This window comes from Erinaceus europaeus, chromosome 11 (genome assembly GCF_950295315.1).
Source record: "Erinaceus europaeus chromosome 11, mEriEur2.1, whole genome shotgun sequence".
Classification (NCBI taxonomy): domain Eukaryota; kingdom Metazoa; phylum Chordata; class Mammalia; order Eulipotyphla; family Erinaceidae; genus Erinaceus; species Erinaceus europaeus.
Genome location: NC_080172.1, coordinates 75515929 through 75534834, shown reverse-complemented (window position 1 = coordinate 75534834; position 18906 = coordinate 75515929). Strand labels below are relative to the sequence as shown.

At 38.4% G+C, this 18906-nt stretch overlaps 1 protein-coding gene, 1 non-coding gene and 1 pseudogene across 12 annotated transcripts in view; all 3 read right to left on the bottom strand.

Moving 5' to 3' along the window:
• Positions 1–210: 210 nt before the first annotated feature.
• CCDC18 (coiled-coil domain containing 18) overlaps positions 211–18906 on the bottom strand; it is a 112710-nt gene continuing 94014 nt past the window's right edge. For 10 of the 11 annotated variants that reach the window (XM_060202087.1, XM_060202088.1, XM_060202086.1 and 7 more), the window contains 5 exons: positions 17351–17488; positions 13174–13374; positions 9546–10013; positions 8528–8577; positions 211–534 (listed from right to left, as the gene is read on the bottom strand). In XM_060202087.1, the coding sequence (XP_060058070.1) occupies positions 8563–8577; positions 9546–10013; positions 13174–13374; positions 17351–17488 (822 nt within the window). In that variant the 3' untranslated portion in view covers positions 211–534; positions 8528–8562. The remainder of the gene's footprint in view (positions 535–8527; positions 8578–9545; positions 10014–13173; positions 13375–17350; positions 17489–18906) is intronic. The other variant, XM_060202091.1, reaches the window with a different exon arrangement.
• Positions 6869–6980, bottom strand: LOC132541586 (U6 spliceosomal RNA). Its single transcript, XR_009552724.1, has one exon. It is a non-coding gene; the product is annotated as a U6 spliceosomal RNA (small nuclear RNA).
• LOC132541528 (small nucleolar RNA U3) lies at positions 17422–17545 on the bottom strand (annotated as a pseudogene).

Sequence of the window (18906 nt, the reverse complement as noted above, 5' to 3'; positions counted from 1 at the left end):
AACATAGAATGCTGGTGGTGGGAAAGGTAGGAAATTAAACCCCTGTTATCTTATAAATTTGTAAATAAGTATTAAATCACTAATATATATATATATATTTTAAAGGAGGTGGCAGATTAATGTAAAGAAGGATCTAGGCAATGGTAGAATCATAAATGTGTGTGTTAGGGTAAGATTAGGCTACATTACAAAAAGATCTTTGAAATTCAGCAGTTTATAAAGATAGAAGTTTATTTCTCTCGCACGTGAAGAGTTCAAGAAGAATGCTCCAGGCCACTTAGGTACCCAGGTTCCTTCTATTTAGCTTTTTTGTCATGCCCTTTATAAAGGTGTTTCCTTCTCTGCTTGGCTGAAGTTGGATTGCAGGCAAATCCACAGCTGGGGGAGGGATAAGACCTCAAAGAAGCACATACGAAATATTTTTGTGCTCAGGCCTGTGGTGGCACACATCATTTTTGCTTGTATTCTTCTGATGAGAAATCACATCCCTGGAGAGTCTGGGAAATACAGCATCTGGGTCATGGGCCCAGTAGTCTGCAATTGCAGAGAAAAGACAAGAATTGATTTTGCTAAAATTTGTAGTTCTTACCACAACATGGCTTTTCATGTTAACTGTCTTTTCAGCCACCAGGTTCCAGATGCTACCATCCAGACCTCCCTGGACAGACAACCCCACCCATGTGTCCTGCAGCTCCAATTCCCCAGAGCCCTGCCCCACTAGGGAAACAGAGAGACAGGCTGGGAGTATGGGATCGACCTGTCAATGCCCATGTTCAGCAGAGAAGCAATTATAGAAGCCAGCCCTTCAACCTTCTGTATCCCACAATGACCGTGGGTCCATACTCCCAAGGGGTTAAAGAATAGGAAAGCTCGGTGGCACCGCTCTATACAAGATGCTGGGTATTATACAGCAAATCCTAACAAAGGGACTTTTCAAAGTTAACCCAATTACCATATAATGTAATGATAACAATAACTATCCATTGTCTTCTTGAACCCTAAGGCAGCAGGAACCTCACATTTTCACTATAGAGCCTGTATTTCCCCCAGTCCTGGAACCTTAGGGTGGGGTGCACTTTCCTGCATGCTTCTCTCAATTCATATAAAATAATATTGCATCTGCCGATCACAACCTAATCAACGCAACACGTGCCACCTCAGCATGCTTCACTTCAGACTGTGTCCAGACTTCAGGTGTGGAATGACAACCCTTCAGCTTCATTACTCGGGTGAGACTGCCGGGCCGGGGTAGCTTTGCAAGTGGGAGAGAGACGACCAGGGACTCATGGCTGAGCTGGGATGCAGTTCAATCTTTATTGACGAGTGGGGATGCAGTTCTATCTAGATCTAGCTATCTCTAATCACAATCCTGTCCTATATGTATCTCCTGAGGTGGAAGTGTCAGGAAGAGGAAGTATGTAGGATGGGGGTGGGGAGAAGGAAAAAGCACACGAACCAGTGGGGATTAAACCAGTGTGAACAAAACAATGATTATGTAAATAGACCACAAGCAATGCAACAGAAGCGGTCTTAGAAGCAGAATTTAGAAGCAGACCAACATGAGACCTTTCCTTTCATAGTATTCTCTAATTCCATTCCAGGCAGTTCACTTTCTAACAAAGTCCCAAAACCTAGATATAGACCAGGTCCCCTGAGATAGAGCATATGTTCACATGTATCCATAAACTAGGGCAAAATATATACCTGAAAGCAAAAGTACACAATAGTCTGCAGTGAGTACCCCCCAACACTTCATCTGCACTATTCCAGCCTTTAGGTCCATAACTGTTCAACAATTTGTTTGGCTTTGCATGTTAACTCTCTTTTCAGCCACCAGGTTCCGGATGCCAGCATGATGTCAACCAGACTTCCCTGGACAGATGACCCTACCAATGTGTCCTGGAGCTCCACTACCCCAGAGACCCACCCTACTAGGGAAAGAGAGAGGCAGACTGGGAGTATGGACCAACCAGTCAACGCCCATGACCAGTCAATGCCCATGTTCAGCACGGAAGCAATTAAAGAAGCCAGACCTTCCACCTTCTGCAACCCACAATGAATGACCGTGGGTCCATACTCCCAGAGGGATAAAGAATGGGAAAGCTATCAAGGGAGGAGATGGGATACAGAGTTCTAGTGGTGGGAACTGTGTGGAGTTGTACCCCTTTTATCCTATGGTTTAGTCAATGTTTCCTTTTTATAAATGAAAAATTTTAAAAATATATTTACATGTAACTAAAGGACCCAAAATTGTAGGATAAGGATAAGGGAGTGACTTAAAGTGAAAGGCCACCGTAGTATCTGGAATCAATAAAACATAAATAATAGCAGTTAATAGTTAGCCTTAACTATGTGACAGGTATTAATATAAGTGTTCTAAGTGACTTGTTTAATACAACAGTAGGTATCTTTATTTTATTTTATAATTAGGAAGCAAAGGCACTGAGAATAAGCAACTTGCCTGTGGGGGCAAATTCACAGTAAATTTGTGACAGAGCAAGACTCTGATCTGGTCCAGAAGGAATATAATTTCAGAATCCACAGCTTGGACCCTGTTATACTGCACTGATGAAAGGTAAAGTTGATCAGGCAGAGCAATAGTATGTTATATTCATTGTCTTAACTTCCTCTTCACCTCAGTTTATAAGGAAGCTATTGCTTTTACTTTACATTTAAGGAGTCTGATATCTAGTTATTTAACGATTAGCTCAAGACCATATGCTACATGTATAAGTGAAAAAACTAGGCACAAGACCAGACTGTGATTTCAAGGTAAATTTCTTATTCTTAAATATTGTTTTTTAATATCAGAGAATTTATGAAAAGTGCAATTCAGTTATTTTAAGTCCATAATTCAATGAGTTTTGACAACTGTATACACCTGTAAAATAAATTATCTTATCAAAGTATACAGCATTTCTATTATTCCTCAAAGTTTTCTCCTCTTTGCATCCAATTCTCTAGTTCAAAGGCAAGTATTGTTCTGACTTCTATTACCTTATACTGACTTTGTTTGTTCTTATTCATATAAATAGAATCTTAGTTTTTACTTTTGTGCATAGCTTTTTCATGGTTTTGAAATACATCTATGGTACTTACTGCACATAGATTTTTCCTCTTATATTATTTTAGTTTTTTTCAAAACTTATTTGAATGGGACAAACCTCGTCCTCTGCTCAACTCTGACTTATGCCAGTGATTGAACTTGGGACTGGATCTTTAGCATCTCAGGCATAAAAATCTGATGTGCTGGGTGTTGGGCTGTGGCGCAGTGGGTTAAGTGCACGTGGTGCAAAGCGCAAGGACCAGCATAAGGATCCCAGTTTGAATCCCTGGCTCCCCACCTGCAGGGGAGTCGCTTCACAGGTGGTGAAGCAGGACTGCAGGTGTCTGTCTTTCTCTCCACTTTTCTGTTTTCCCCTCCTCTCTCCATTTCTCTCTGTCCTATCCAACAACAACATCAATAACCACAACAATGTTAAACAAGGGCAACAAAAGGGAAAAATAAATATATTTTAAAAATTTCTAAAAAATATGATGTGCTAACTTGTGATTATCTCCCTAATATCCCACACTTATTTTATTTTATTTTAGCTAGAGAAAGAGCAGGGAGTGAAAGAGACCACAACACTGAAGCTTCCTTCAGAATGGTGGGGGCTGAGTTCAAACCTGCGTCACACTTATGAAAAAACAGCATACTATCCAAATCAATTACTTCACTGGCCTGACAAACTTTTTCTTTAAAAGACAAAATAGTGTTTTATGCTTTGTGGCCACCTTCTCACAACTATTCTGTGCTGCTGATATAGTGTGAAAGTAGTCACAGATAGTATTAAAATAAAGCTCTATTTTTAATTAATAGAGTTGCGTAAGCCAGATTTGTCCTGAAGGTTGTAGTCTGCTGACCTATAGTCTATATTCATAAGTGCTGTCTTCTTTTAATGTTTTTTTTTCTTCCCTTTTGTTGCCTTTTTTTATTGTTGTAGTTATTGTTGTTATTATTGATGTCATCATTGTTGGAAAGGACAGAGAAATGGAGAGAGGAGGGGAAGACAGAGAGGAGAGAAAGACAGACACCTGCAGACCTGCTTCACTGCTTGTAAAGTGACTCCCCTGATGGTGGGAGTGGCGGCTCGAACCAGGATCCTTACTAGTCCTTGTGCTTTGCGCCATGTGCGCTTAACCCGCTGTGCTCCCACCTGACTTCCTCTTTTTTTTTTTTATATTTATTTATTTTCCCTTTGGTTTTTTATTGTTAAAGTTATTATTGTTGTAAGTTACTGATGTTGTAGTAGTTAGAACAGAGAAAAATGGAGAGAGGAGGGGAAGACTGAGAGGGGGACAGAAAGATACCTGCAGACCTGCTTCACCGCCTGTGAAGCGACTCCCCTGCAGGGGGGGAGCTGGGGGCTTGAACCAGGATCTTTAAGCCAGTCCTTGTGCTTCGCACCACATGCGCTTAACCTGCTGTGCTACCACCCCACTGCCAAGTGTTGTCTTCTTGTCAAATAACGCTCTTGATAGATTTGGGTATTATTGTTATATTGGTCTCATAAGATTAATTATGGATTTTCCCTTTCTCTTCTCTTCTATGAACCCTTCTGTAGGATTTACATTACCCAATGCAGAGATGTTCCAGTGATGACAAAAAAGTAAGTAAATAAAACTGTAACAAAAATATCACAAGGTTGGCAAAACGGTAACCTGTATATCCTATAAACTCAAAAATAGTAAGTAGGTTTGTCCCTAACTTGATAAGCAGGGTAAATAGTAGGTCTAGTCATGAATGCTTCCTTTGAGGATTATAGTCCTGTATTTCCTATTGTAAAAATAAAATTCCTGCCTTGCGTAATTTGTCTAATTTTGTAACTATAAGACACTAGGGTAAAATCAGTATCATGGTTGGACATATAAAGCTACTTACTCAAATTCTATATTCTTAACCACTTTTGGAAATCTCACTGTACAATGAGATTCTGTATTGTAGGAAAAATTTTAAGAAAAAATTCTGGCAGTGTTTATAATAGTCTGTAGCCTAGAATTACACAGCACAACTTGGTTATTCCTAATGCAACTCTATCAATCTAGTGATATGTAAAAAAGGGCAAACAAAATAATATGTAATATAACAAGACAGAGCATTTTCTTTAGGCTTAGGTATATAAAGGTAGAATTTTTGTTGTTGTTTAGGACAGGTAAAGAATTTTACCATATTTATATTACTTGATCTAAGACTTGATCTTAGCCAAAAGGCTGAGAAGTGATAGGATTTTGACATATTTATATGAATGGAAAATGTCACACAGGATGGATACAGAATAACAGGGGCCAGGTGGTGGTGCATCTGGTTAAATGTTCACATAATAGTGTGCAAGGACCCAGGTTCAAGCCCTTGGTCCCCACCTGCATGGGGGAAACTTCACAGGTGGTGAAGCAGGGCTGCAGGTGTCTCTCTGTTTCTCTGTCTCTCTACCTCTCTATCTCCTCCTCCCCTCAACTTCTCTGTCTCTATTCAATAATAAATAAATAAATAAGATACAGAATAATAATACTTGTTAGAATAAGATACTTAATAGACTAAATAGAATATAATCTTATGTTATAAGAATGAGTTTATTTATTTTTATAGAGAGAAAGAGAATGAAAGAGATCATAGCATCTGTGAAATATGTGGTTATTTATAGAGTGTTGGAGATGTAGTAAAATGAATGAGTGAAGAGAATAAAAACTATTAGTTGCAATGAAAAAGCTAAAAGAAACATAAAAAACAGTTCCTGTGGTCAGGGAGGTGGTTCAGCAGACAGAGTACAGGGTTTGTATGAGTGAGGTCCTTGGTTCATTCCCCAGCACTTCATATACAGAAGCAATGCTCAAGTCTCTCTTTCTCATACATAAATACTTACATTAAAAACTACTAGAGGGAGTTGGGTGGTAGCATAGCAGGTTAAGTGCAGGTGACACAAAGCACAAGGACCTACGTAAGGAACCGGGTTCGAGCCCCCGGCTCCCCACCTGCAGGGGAGTCGCTTCACAGGCGGTGAAGCAGGTCTGCAGGTGTCTGTCTTTCTCTCCGCTCTCTGTCTTCCCCTCCTCTCTTCATTTCTCTCTGTCCTATCCAACAACAATGACATCAATAATAACTACAACAATAAAACAAGGACAACAAAAGGGAAAAATAAATAAGTATAAAATTTTTAAAAAACTACTAGAGAAGTTTAGTAGCACTAAATTAGTAGCAATAAATCTGTAAGTGTCTGTAATTCTACTCACTAGTCCATGAACAAGAATTCATAAAGCAGATGGCAGAAAGATAGGGAAATGGGGGCCAGACAGATAGCTCACTGGGTAGGAAGCTTGCACTGCCATGCATGTGAGCCAGTTCCAAGTCCCAGTACCACAGGGGAAATGTTATGGCTATAGAGAACGCTCCTATGCTATGATGTCTCCCCCTCTCCCTCTCTCTGTCTACCTGAATGAAAAAATAACCTAGTGCAGTGAAATTGTGAATATGCAAGACCCCATTCCACAATATAAAAGATAGGGAAAAGGAAGTAAGGGTGCTGGCAAAGACTGAATCAGTAACTAGACTCCTTAAAAATATTTTTATCATTTTGTTGGGGGGGTGGCTTAATGTTTTAGAGTATATCTGTTGACACATGGATACAACTGCTCATCTCCCTGTGAGAGATAGATGTCTGCAAAACATTCTCATCTCCAGGATACTGCTCAGTTCTACTCTGAATTATGGTGGCAACAAGAGATTGAACCTGAAACCTAGGAGCCTCAGGTGTAAAAGTCTTTTGCATAGTCATCATACCACCCCTCTCCATGTCAGCTAATTTAACTTTAAAAAAAAGTAAGTATCATTTAAAGCATGAACCACTTGACTGATCTGCATGTCATCCTTGTGCTGGGTCACCCTAATCTTCCCTGTATCATTTCAATTTCAGTATTATGCTGCCAAAGTAATTATGTAAGCACAGTAATTGAACTATTCTGCTCACTATAAAGTAGCAATGAAAAGAGAAACTTATTCCACTCCTGACAAATAACTTCATATTCAGAACTATTGTTGTTCAAATGGTACTATCAATATATTAATGTCCTTAATGCTTATTTATTAGAAAATATTAACTTCTATTTCCTAAATATTTATCTAGATTAATTTACAAATATCCTAATATATATCTAAAGATAACAAATGTGAATTCTTTTTTTTTAATTAATTTTATTTATTATTGGAGAGAGACAGAGAAATTGAGAGGAGAGGGGGAAGTAGAGAGGGAGACAGAGAGGCCCCTGCTTCACCACTCATGAAGGTGGGGAACAGGAGCTTGAACCTGGGTCCTTGCACACTGTAATCATGTGTGCTTAACCTGTGCCACCACCTGGCCCCCAAATTTTTTAATTCTCTTTTTTAATTAATTTTATCAAATCAAAACTCTCCAAGGATTTTTAAATTTAAGGTTTAAACTTGTCATATTAACTTTACTGTTATTTTTGTTCTACTATAAAATAACTATGTATACATAAGTCACTAACTCAACGTACACCTTTTGATACAAGTTAATTTCTTTGGGACACATACTTGTGTTAATATATTAAATAATCCCATCTGTAAAACAGGAATAATAATAGAGTCTACTAAACAAGATATTATATGACCTAAATGGGTTTATGTGTCTAGAATAATATATTATCAGTGATAAACATGCAAGAAAAATTTCAGCTATTACTAGAAGTACAATTAGAAGTCTATGGAAAAATTACTTCTAAATTCATACTACTTATTTTAAAAATAAACTATTAATAGAAAAATAAGCAAATGATATAGCATTGTGACTGGAAATATAAATAATTGTTTACTTATTATGACTTTAGCAATGATTTTTATACAAAAACAGACAAGCAACATAGCAAGTTTAAACCAACATAATATATATAAAGTGAATGACTTCTCACAGAAGTATAAAAACAGAAGTTTTCTTTTTTTTATGAATATATTTTTTAATTTTTTTAATATTTATTTATTTTCCCTTTTGTTGCCCTTGTTTTTCATTGTTGTTGTTGTTACTGATGTCATCGTTGTTGGATAGGACAGAGAGAAATGGAGGGAGGAGGGGAAGATAGAGAGGGGGACAAAGACACCTGCAGACCTGCTTCACCACCTCTGAAGCGACTCCTTTGCAGGTGGGGAACTGGGGGTTCAAACCAGGATCCTTATATCGGTCCTTGCACTTTGCACCACGTGCGATTAACCTGCTGTGCTACCGCCTGACTCCCAAACAGAAGCTTTCTTTATAAATATTGAACTATAAAACTTAGTCACAAGTAGTAAAATAAGTGGAGACAGAATGATGGTTATGCAATGAGAGTCTAATGCCCGAGGATCCAAGCTTCAGGTTCAATCCCTCACACTACCATAAGAGAGAGCTAAGCAATGCTCTGGTAACAAACAACAACAGAACAAGTTGTAAAATAAAGTTTCTATGAAGCTAAATATATAGTAAATAAACCAGCATAATACCAAAAATTCTGATTTTCATCAAGTTCTTCCTTTAATTACAAATTTTCTCCCTGGAACAATACAAAATAATAGATTAGTATTTTAAATCACCTTATGTTGATTAAGCATTTAAAAGTCTACCAGAGTAAGGACTGGTGTAAGGCTCCCGGTTCGAGCCCCCAGCTCCCCACTTGCAGTGGAGTCACTTCACAAGTGGTGAAGCAGGTCTGCAGGTGTCTATCTTTCTCTCCTCCTCTGTCTTCCCCTCCTCTCTCCATTTCTCTCTGTCCTATCCAACAATGACAACAATAATAACCACAACAATAAAGCAACAAGGGCAACAAAAGGGAATAAATAAATTAATAAATGTCATGCAGGCACCAGGCCCCAGCGATAGGTTTGGTAGCAAACAAAAAAAGGAAAGAAAAAAGTAAGAAATGCTTAGTCAATTAAAAACTATGGGGACTCAAGAGATGGCTCAGCACAAGTAAAATGTATGCCAAAGTACATCCAATAGAAGCTTCAAATTTAATATATCTAAAATCAGATCTTGATTCCTCATGCCTCCTAATCTGCTCATTTCCAGTGTTTTTTTTTTTAAATAAGTTTTATTAACACAGTGTATATATTTTAGTTGAGTATAACACATAATTTTGAAGATCAAGTCCAGGCCTCCTTTGCTTATTGCTAAGGCACTTCCCAAGTTCAATATCTATTATACTTATCAGCGTTTTAGAGAAAGAGAAACCAAAGCACTTTCCACCATCCATAAAGTCGTTTTTTGTCTTTGTTGATCTCTCATGCAGTGTCAGGGATGGAAGCCAAATGACACAGGATAGGCACATGTCCTACTCCTGAGCCACCTGTTTATCTATTATGTGGGGTGACAGCATTCTAAACTCACAATGAATATTGCAACTTTTGTGTATATCACCCAATGGGACGTTTTCACTTAAGTACTCGGATTTTTCTCCAAGAAATGATGCTATTCAGTGGGCACAGATTATTATGACTTTTTTTTAACATATGAAGTACATACCTGAGTTAAACCAGCAACTGTTTGCATAGAAGATTTTTTAAATAATCTCACTTCTTTGTTTATGTATCTTAACATTCCACTAAGTGTATTGAAATCATTAGTTTCAGAACTATCATCTTCTATTACATATGTGAGAGCTTTAAGTGAGTTTGGCTGGGCATAAGTAAGCTCTTTCTGGCTTTCTGCTAATGCTGAAGGTTGTTCTAAATGCATTTTTTTTAAGTCATGTAGCAATTCTTGAGAAAGATCTTCATCACTATGAGTTCTGTAACTAAGGTCACTGGCACTAATAGAACGACGTAGTTTCCTACACTTGAAAAAAGATGTGTTAGAATGTTTAGCAAATTTTGGATTTTGAATATCAGGCATAATTTCTGTTGGAGATGTAAATGGGCCTGGTAGAAACTTCATTTCTCCTGCTCTTTCATGTCCAGAAATTTTGGCTTGTAGTCTGGTTAATTCTGATTCCTGCAGAAAAATTGGTATATGTGTTCAATATGTTTAGTTAAATGAGTGAATTACTTAGAAGATTCTTAAAAGTTATCTAAGTCAACTTTCATATTTCAGTACAAAAACTATTCTTATAACACTTAGGAGATTTTCAGAATCTACTAAAACACTTCATTTTGGAACAATCATACACATTCACTTAAATATATATATAATTTCTTTTTACCCCCTTTAAAAATTATCTTTATTTATTTATTCGATAGAGACAGTCAGAAATTGAGAGGGAAGAGGCAGATAGAGAGGAAGAGAGACAGTGACACCTGCAGCCCTGCTTTACCACTTGCAAAGCTTCTTCCTGCAGGTAGGGATCGGGGGCTTGAACCTGGTCCCGTGTGTACTGTGCACTCAATCAGGTGTGTCCCCACTTGAAATATAATTAAGCTATATTAAGGAATTTCATGAAAAGCAGATTTGCCTTTAAAAGTTTGCCACCTTCATGACAGTATTAATTTCTTTTAAATAATATGTTATTGCCTTAGGTCACCTGTAAACTACAGAGTAGAATAGTGAAAATGGAGGGGGTAAGATCTGAAACTAAACAGGAGAATGAGCAGCTTGCTGCATTTTATTTTTCGTGTAACTTACAATTTGTAATGAAGAAATCAGTTTTGGGTGTAGACATGTTCTATTCCAGATTGTTACTCTCTATTCCGTGTACTTTACTCACTTTCTCTTGCTGTGTAAAAATTAATAGCTTGGGGGAGTCGGGCAGTAGTGCAGTGGGTTAAGTGCATGTGGCACGAAGCGCAAGGACCAGCATAAGGATCCTGGTTCAAGCCCCCAGCTCCCCACCTGCAGGGGAGTCGCTTCACAAGGTCTGCAGGTGTCTGTCTTTCTCTCCTCCTCTCTGTCTTCCCCTCCTCTCTCCATTTCTCTCTGTCCTATCCAACAATGACGACATCAATAACAACAACAATAATAACTACAACAACAATTTTTAAAAAAGGGCAACAAAAGGGAAAATAAATAAATAAAAAATTAATAGCTTGAGGGACCAGGCTGAACGCACCTGTTACAATATGCAAGGACCAGGGTTCAAGACCCCCATATATCTAAGATATATAAGATATATATATATCTTAAAGTAAAAGTATAAAAGTATGCAATAGTTTGCAGTGAATACACTTAAATATTAAGTGCAGCAAGCAAGTACAAAGACCTAAAAAGACATCATAAAGTACTTAATCTAATATTTTCTAATTAGGCCTAGGTACCCTCCTCTCCTACTTCCTATTTTATTTCCCTCAATCACTCTAAATCCAACTGTGTCAGATAAAGTAAGGACTACAAAAGCTGGATAAGGGCAAGAGACTGGCATACTTTGATGGCCCTTTTGGTCACTATCAGTCCACCCCATCATGTAGGGCTCTTGTAAGGGGATCCCTGGATTCCCACATAGATATGATGGACCTAGACAACTAACAGATCCCTCTCTCCATCAGCACTGGTCATTTCCATCAGGGACAATATCATAAATCCTCTGTGGGCCTTTATAAGACTTTGCCCTCAGTGTAGAACAACAATGGTAGAAACTGTCCCACTCTCCGAAGGGGGGCTGGGTCAATGTACTCTGCCACTTGAGGAAGACTGGTTCTGAAATGCGTGCAGCCTAGAATGTTCCTAGCTGTGACCATGGGATGTGAGTTCATACTGACAGGCGCTTTTTCTAAATATGAAAAGATATGGGCCCTAGGTCAGCTTGATGGGGTTTACAGTTAACATAATCATGTACTTTCCCCATATTTGGGAGCTATTCTCTGCCCTGATCCAGCTTTGTAGTCCTATTCTCAATTCTGACACCATCTTCCCACACTATACTTTTAGCCCACCTGCATGTTAGCTGTCAGGCTCAGGCAAAAATCAGTAAAGTCATGGGCCCCTTGGAATATACCTAAAATAGACTTCCTAGTTTCTTCCAACATGAAGACCCCAAATCTCATCTACTATATTCTTACCTTTAGGTTCCTGATTATTAAATAATTTTTCTGCTCTATATCTTAAATGTTTTTTAGCCACCATGTTGCAGATGCTACCATGATGTCAACCTGACTTCCCTGGGCAATGTATACTGGAACCTCCCCTCCCTAGAGTTCTATCCCATGTGGGAAAGATAGAAACAGGCTGGGGGTATGGGTTGACATGGCAATGTCCATGTTCAGCAGAGAAGCAAGTACAGAAGTCAGATTCCTACCCTCTGCCCCCTATAAAGAATTTTGGTCCGTACTCCCAGAGATAAAGAACAGAAAATCTGAGGGCTGGGCCATAGCGCAGCGTGTTAAGCACACATAACACAGTGGGTTAAGCACACATGGCATGAAGCCCAAGGGCTGCTGTAAGGATCCCAGTTCCAGCCCCTGGTTCCCCACAGGAAGTGACAGGGGGGTCACTTCACAAGCGGTGAAGCAGGTCTGCAGGTGTGTCTTTCTCTCCCCCTCTCTGTCTTCTCCTCCTCCTCCATTTCTCTCTGTCCTATCCAACAACAGCAGCAATGACAAAATAACAACAGCAGGGGCAACAAAAAGGGAAAAATGGCCTCCACTGAAAGAAAGAAAGAAAGAAAGAAAGAAAGAAAGAAAGAAAGAAAGAAAGAAAGAAAGAAAGAAAGAAAGAAAACCTTCCAATGGAGGGTTTGGATACAGAACTCTGGTGGTGGGAACTGTATGAAAATGTACCCCTCTTATCCCACAATCTTGTTAATCATTATTAATCATTAATTTAAAAAAAACTAATATGTAGCATGGGGACACAGTAACACCATATTATAAAGTTGAAATCTGCTTAAAGATTTGAACTTAAACTTTCCTATAAAATAAGTTTGGGAAGGGTGGGGGTAGATAGCATAATGGTTATGCAAAGAGACTCTCATGCCTGAGGCTCCAAAATCCCAGGTTCAATGCCTGAACCACCATAAACCAGAGCTGAGCAATGCTCTGGTAAAAAAAAAAAAAAAAAAAAAAAAAAAAAGGGCTTGAACACCTATAAAGCTCTTATAAAAATTTCCTAAATTCACCATTTTATAAGTAAAATGCTTCTTATTCAAAGAAGCCAATATTTTGTCATATAAGGATCTGAAAATAAGCCATATGTTTACTTTATGTATTTTTACATGTTTACTTACTTTAATAAGTAATGCTTCATTTGTAGCTTCAATTACTTCATTCCTATCTTGAACTTGTTGGTGCAAACTGCTTACAGTGTCTTGAGCTTCTTCTAATTCCAGTTTTGCTTTCTCTAACTGTTCATTGAGTTGTTGAACAGAAGTCTTTTGAGAGTCAGCAGAAATCTTCCACTTTGTATGGCTTTCTTGATGCGAAATCATCTATATAGTTCCAATAATGGAAAAGGAAAAGAGTAATAAATAGGGTGGAATTGATTTCAACAACATTTAATACTTTCCACTTCCACTTAAATGGAAACAAAGTTTGCTCATAGTTACAAATATTTGATTTCTCCACAAATAATAGTCTTAACATACTTACCAACAATTAAAATACTATGGACTGTCTTTGTATACTGTTTGAACAAATTAACTATAAAGACATATTCCTGACAATTGGGAAAATCTGCAATGACTGCATTTGATGAATTAACTGTCATGGTTCAGGAGGCGGCACAGTGGATAAAGCATTGGATTCTCAACCATGAGGTCCTGAGTTCATTCCCCGGCAGCACATATATCAGAGTGATGTCTGTTTTTTTTTTTTTTTCCTCTCTCTCTCCTTTCTTTCTCATGAATAAATAAATAAATAATTTTTAAAAAAGGAATTAACAAGGGCCAGGTGGTGGCGCACCTGGTTAAGCGCACACATTACAGTGCACAAGGATCCGGGTTCAAGTCCCTGGCCCCCACCTGCAGGGGGAAAGCTTAACAAGTGGTGAAGCAGGTCTGCAGGTGTCTCTCTGTCTCTCTTCTGCACTATATCCCCTCCCCTCACAATTTCTCTGTCTCTATTCAAAATCAATAAATAAAGATTAAAAAAAAAAGGAATTAACTGTTAAGTTTTAGGTGTAATCATCGCAATGTTTTTTATTTTTTTATTATCTCTATTTATTGGGTAGAGACAGCCAGAAATTGAGAGGATAGAGGGAGAGGGAAAGAAAAAGAGAGACACCTGCAGCACTACTTTACCACTTGCAAAGCTTTCCCCCTGCAGGTGGGTACTGGGGGCTTGAATCCGGGTCCTTGCAAATTGCAATGTGCACTCAACTAGGTACACCACCACCTGGCCCCATAATCATGGTATTGTGATTATGTTTTATAAAAATAGCCTGTAACTTTCAGAGATAATTATTACAATGTTTATAGCTGAAATAATGATGTCTCGGATCTGCTTCAAAATGCTAATATGTGTAGAAGAGGAGGAAGGAAAGTGAATGGCGTTAAAGATATGGTCACATTTCTCAGTTGTCTAGGACTACTTGGACTCTGAAGGAAAGAGGAGAAGCAATTACAGAAGCCAGAACTCCTTCCTTCTGCATCTCAAAAAGAATTTTAGTCCACATTCCCAGAAGGGGTAAATGATAGAGGAAGATGACCAGAAGGCTCTGGATCAGCTAATATCAATTAATTATGCTGAATTCAATAACACTCATATTTTCTAAAGACCAAGAGTTGCAAACTTTTGGTCTGAGGATTGTATTTATTTTACAAATGTATTTTGTTTTGCAGACATGTTTTCAGAGATTTAAATCTAAATGCATTTCAGCATGATATGGTGACCATGGCTCCACTAGTTTGTCCCAATGAAGTCACTAGACTCTCTAGAAATGAGTTTACTATAAAGGTATTGAGAAGGGGCTGGGCAGTGGCACACCTAGTTGAGAATATGCATTATAATGTGCAAGGACCTGGGTTCAAACCCCCACCTGTAGAGGGAAGATTCACAGTTGGTGAAGTCGTGGGGCAGGTGTGTCTCTCTCCTTTTCCAGCTCTCTCCTCTCAATGTCTCTCAGCCCTATCAAATATATATTTTGCCTCCAGGGTTATTGCTGGAGCTCAGTGCCAGCCCTATGAATCCACTGATCCTGGAGGCTACTTTTTTTCTTTTCTTTTCTTTTTGTTTTTTGCTGGATAGGGCAGAAACAAACAGAGAGGAGAAGATAAGAGAGGAAAAAAGACACCGACAGACCTACTTCACCACTTGTGAAGTGACCCCCATGCAGGTGGGGAGCCAGGGGATCGAACTGGGATTCTTGAGTGGGTCTTTGCGCTTTATACTATGTGCACTTAACCCTGTGCACCACTGCCCGGCCCTCTGAATAAATATTTTTAAGAGTATTGAGAACTCATACCACTTACAAAAAGCTTTATTAGAACACCATAAGTCATTTATTTAGATCTTACACATAAGCTTTAGATAGTATCTTCAAATGTAGTTTTTAAAAAAGTTTTAAAAAAAGAAATGAGGGGGACAGGTGGTGGTAACCTGGTTAAGCACACACATTACAGTGCACAAGGACCTGGGTTCTTCAAGGCCCTGGTCCCTACCTGCAGGAACAAAGCTTCAGGAGTGGTGAATCAGGGCTGCAGGTGTCTCTCTGTCTCTTTCCCTCTGTATCTCCCCCCTCCCTTCGCAATTTCCGTCTCTATCCAATACTAAGTAAATAAATTAAAAAAAAAAAAAAGATAGGTAAAAACAGGCAAGGGGTATGGATTGACCTGCCAAATACCCATGTCCAGCAAAGAAGGAATTACAGAAGTCAGAACTACCACCTTCTGCACCCCAAAAAGAAATTTGGTCCATACTCCCAGAGAAGGAGAAATGATAGGGGAAGATGACCAGAGGGCTCTGAACTCCAGTTCCATCAGGACCTGGAGAGTGAAGAGGAAAAAAGGGCATTTTGAAGTAGTAATAGGTGGTGTGATTTAGAAAGGAGAGAAGGGGGGAGGGGTAGATAGCATAATGGTCATGCAAATAGACTCTTATGCCTGTGAGGTTCCACACACAGTTCCAGGTTCAATCCCCTGCACCTCCATTAGCCAGAGCTGAGCAGTGCTCTGGTGAAAGAAAGAGAGAGAGAGACAGAGACAGAGAGACAGAAAGGGAAGAAAGAAGGGAAGAAAGGCAAAACGATAGAAAAAAAGGGCAAATATATATCAATATATATACAGAAATAAACTCTAAGAGCTACTATTGCCCACTTCTATGAGGCTATGAGGGTTCAGGGCACTGTGACAATAATATTAAGCAAAATCTCAAGGTCTAGCGTTTCCTTTTTAACTTACTATCAGAACAAATATTGGTAATTACAGAACATTACTGATTCACAACTCATGAAGCTGTTAAACTTGATTATTAAACACCTCTTATTTTTAGCAAGTGTTCTTACAGCTGATGATGCTGATAATGTAGTGCCCAGTTTTTATCTAAGACCTACAATATTATAAATTCATTTAATTCTGTCCAGTTGTATAAGATAGAAACAGTACACCCATTTTAAAGAAAGATGTCAAACTGTCTAAAGTCACATGAGTGTCAGTAATGAACTGAGATCTGGTTCCACCGCACTGCCTGGTTCAAGCATTCTAGCTTTTTGTGTGTGCTATGTAAGATTTTGCCATGCCCATAGTGACTTTTTTCCATTTTTTTGTACATCAGATAGACACAGAGAGAAGGGGTGGGAATACCACAGCATTGGAATTTCCTGCTGTGACATGGCAACTCATGTAGTACTGGCACTCAAGCCTAGGACACATGCATAACAAGGCAGGCTCCTTACTGGGTAAATTATCCTCAGCTCCAAGATTTCAAATTCTTAACTTTATTGTAGTTTAGCTCACTGCATATATATTTACCTGCTTATAGGATACTAGCAACAAAGACCACAAATATGTTACTATAGTGAACAGTTAAGAGCTAGTCATATTTTTGTCTAGATAAGTTAGCAAGGAATAAAGAAGAAAATTAAATTTGTCTTTACAAATTTTGGTCCATATCCCAGAGGGGTAAATGTTAGAAGATGACCAGAGGGTTCTGAACTCCAATTCCATTAGGACCCATTGAGAGAAGAGGAGGGAAAAATAGGAAGGACACTCAGAAGTAGTTAAGTGTGACTGAGAAAGGGAAGGCAGGATCATAGAAAAAATATGGGCAAATATATATATATATGTATATATATATATTTATAGAAATAGTAGTCAACCCATATCTGTGATCTTGGGAGAACTAATGCAATTTCCACTGGAGGAAATGGGGACACAGAACTCTGATGGTGGGAAAGGTGTGGAATTATACCCCTGTTATCTTATAATTTTGTAAATCAATATTAAATCACTAATAAAACAATGCCCTTACTTCCATATTGTAAGCTTCTTTAAGAGATTCTACTTCTGCTGACAGTTTCTTAATTTCTGCTTGCATTTTTGCCTCTAAATGAGCTTCACGTATCTGAGAAGCCCCCAGTTCTTCAGCTAAATGGTTTCCATGAGCTTCCTTAAAAAACAATAATATTGTAAGGAACTACAGAAATGATCCTGGAAGTAGTCTTAAAAAGCAAAATACTATATAAGAATATAAAGCTAGATTGTGTGATTATCATAGCTAAATCAATACAATATATTTATAAAGGTATTTATATTTATAAAGGTTTTTGAATCAATCATTTATGCTATGTAAACACACAAATATGATGTTAACATTAAATGGTAAGAACACTTTAAAATCTAAACATTTAAGAGGCTACTAATGGGAAAATGTTCGTATATTGTGTACTGTGATACTCTAACAGAAGGTCACTAACCAATCAAGAGTGTGTGTGTGTGTGTGTGTGTTAACCAGTTGGTGGGGGGGAGGGAGTGTGTGTGTTTACCAGAGCACTGCTCAGCTCTGGCTTGTGGTGGTGGTGGGGAAACAGAACCTGGGACTTTGGAGCCTTGGGCATGAGTCTTTCTGCATAACCATTATGCTATTTACCCCCTGCCCTAACCAACACTTTGTATAAAGTAAACTATTCAATAAAAACCCTGGGCAGATGACCCCACCCTGTGTCTTGGAGCCCTGCCTCCCCAGAGCCCTGCCGCATTAGGGAAAGAGAGAGTCAGGCTGTTGAGTATGGATCCACCTAACAACACCCATGTTCAGTGGAGAGCAATTACAGAAGTCAGACCTTCCACCTTCTGCACCCCACAATGATCCTAGGTCCATACTCCCAGAGGGATAAAGAACAGGGAAGCTATCAAGGGAGGGAATTGGATATGGAGCTCTAGGGGTGAACAATGTGTGGAAATGTACCCCTCTTATCCTGTAGTCTTATCAATATTTCCATTTTATAAATAAAATTTTTTTAAAAAGATTAAAAATTCAAGCTATGATCAGTTTGAAAGAAAAAAACATTAATTGTGGCTGTTAAAAAATAACATGCCTAATTTTGAGGTTCAAGAAATGACACATAATCCCATTAAAAAAAAACCAGCATGCTGACCTTTGGTAGATAACAGTGTATTCTTAAGTGTGCTTATGCATTTCTGCTTACTAGGTGCATTAATGGATTATCAAGAGGCAATGGATATTTACCCAGACCCATTTAAGTTAGTTGTGTTTATTATTATAATTATGTAATCACCTTATAAATAACAAATACTGATGAAATATGCATATAAAAGTGTATCTATTTACATAAAAACTAAATTATTTGCTTTCAGACTGTTCAGTGAGCAATAAATATTTTCTATCCAATTAGAAAATTTCAAAGTGGTTACAAGTATATATTCTTTTACTTAAAAAGAAATTTACAGGGAGTCAGGTGGTAGCACAGTGGGTTAAGCACACATGAGGCGAAGCTTAAGGACCTATATAAGGATCCCGGTTCAAGCCCCCGGCTCCCCACCTGCAGGGGAGTTGCTTCACAGGCG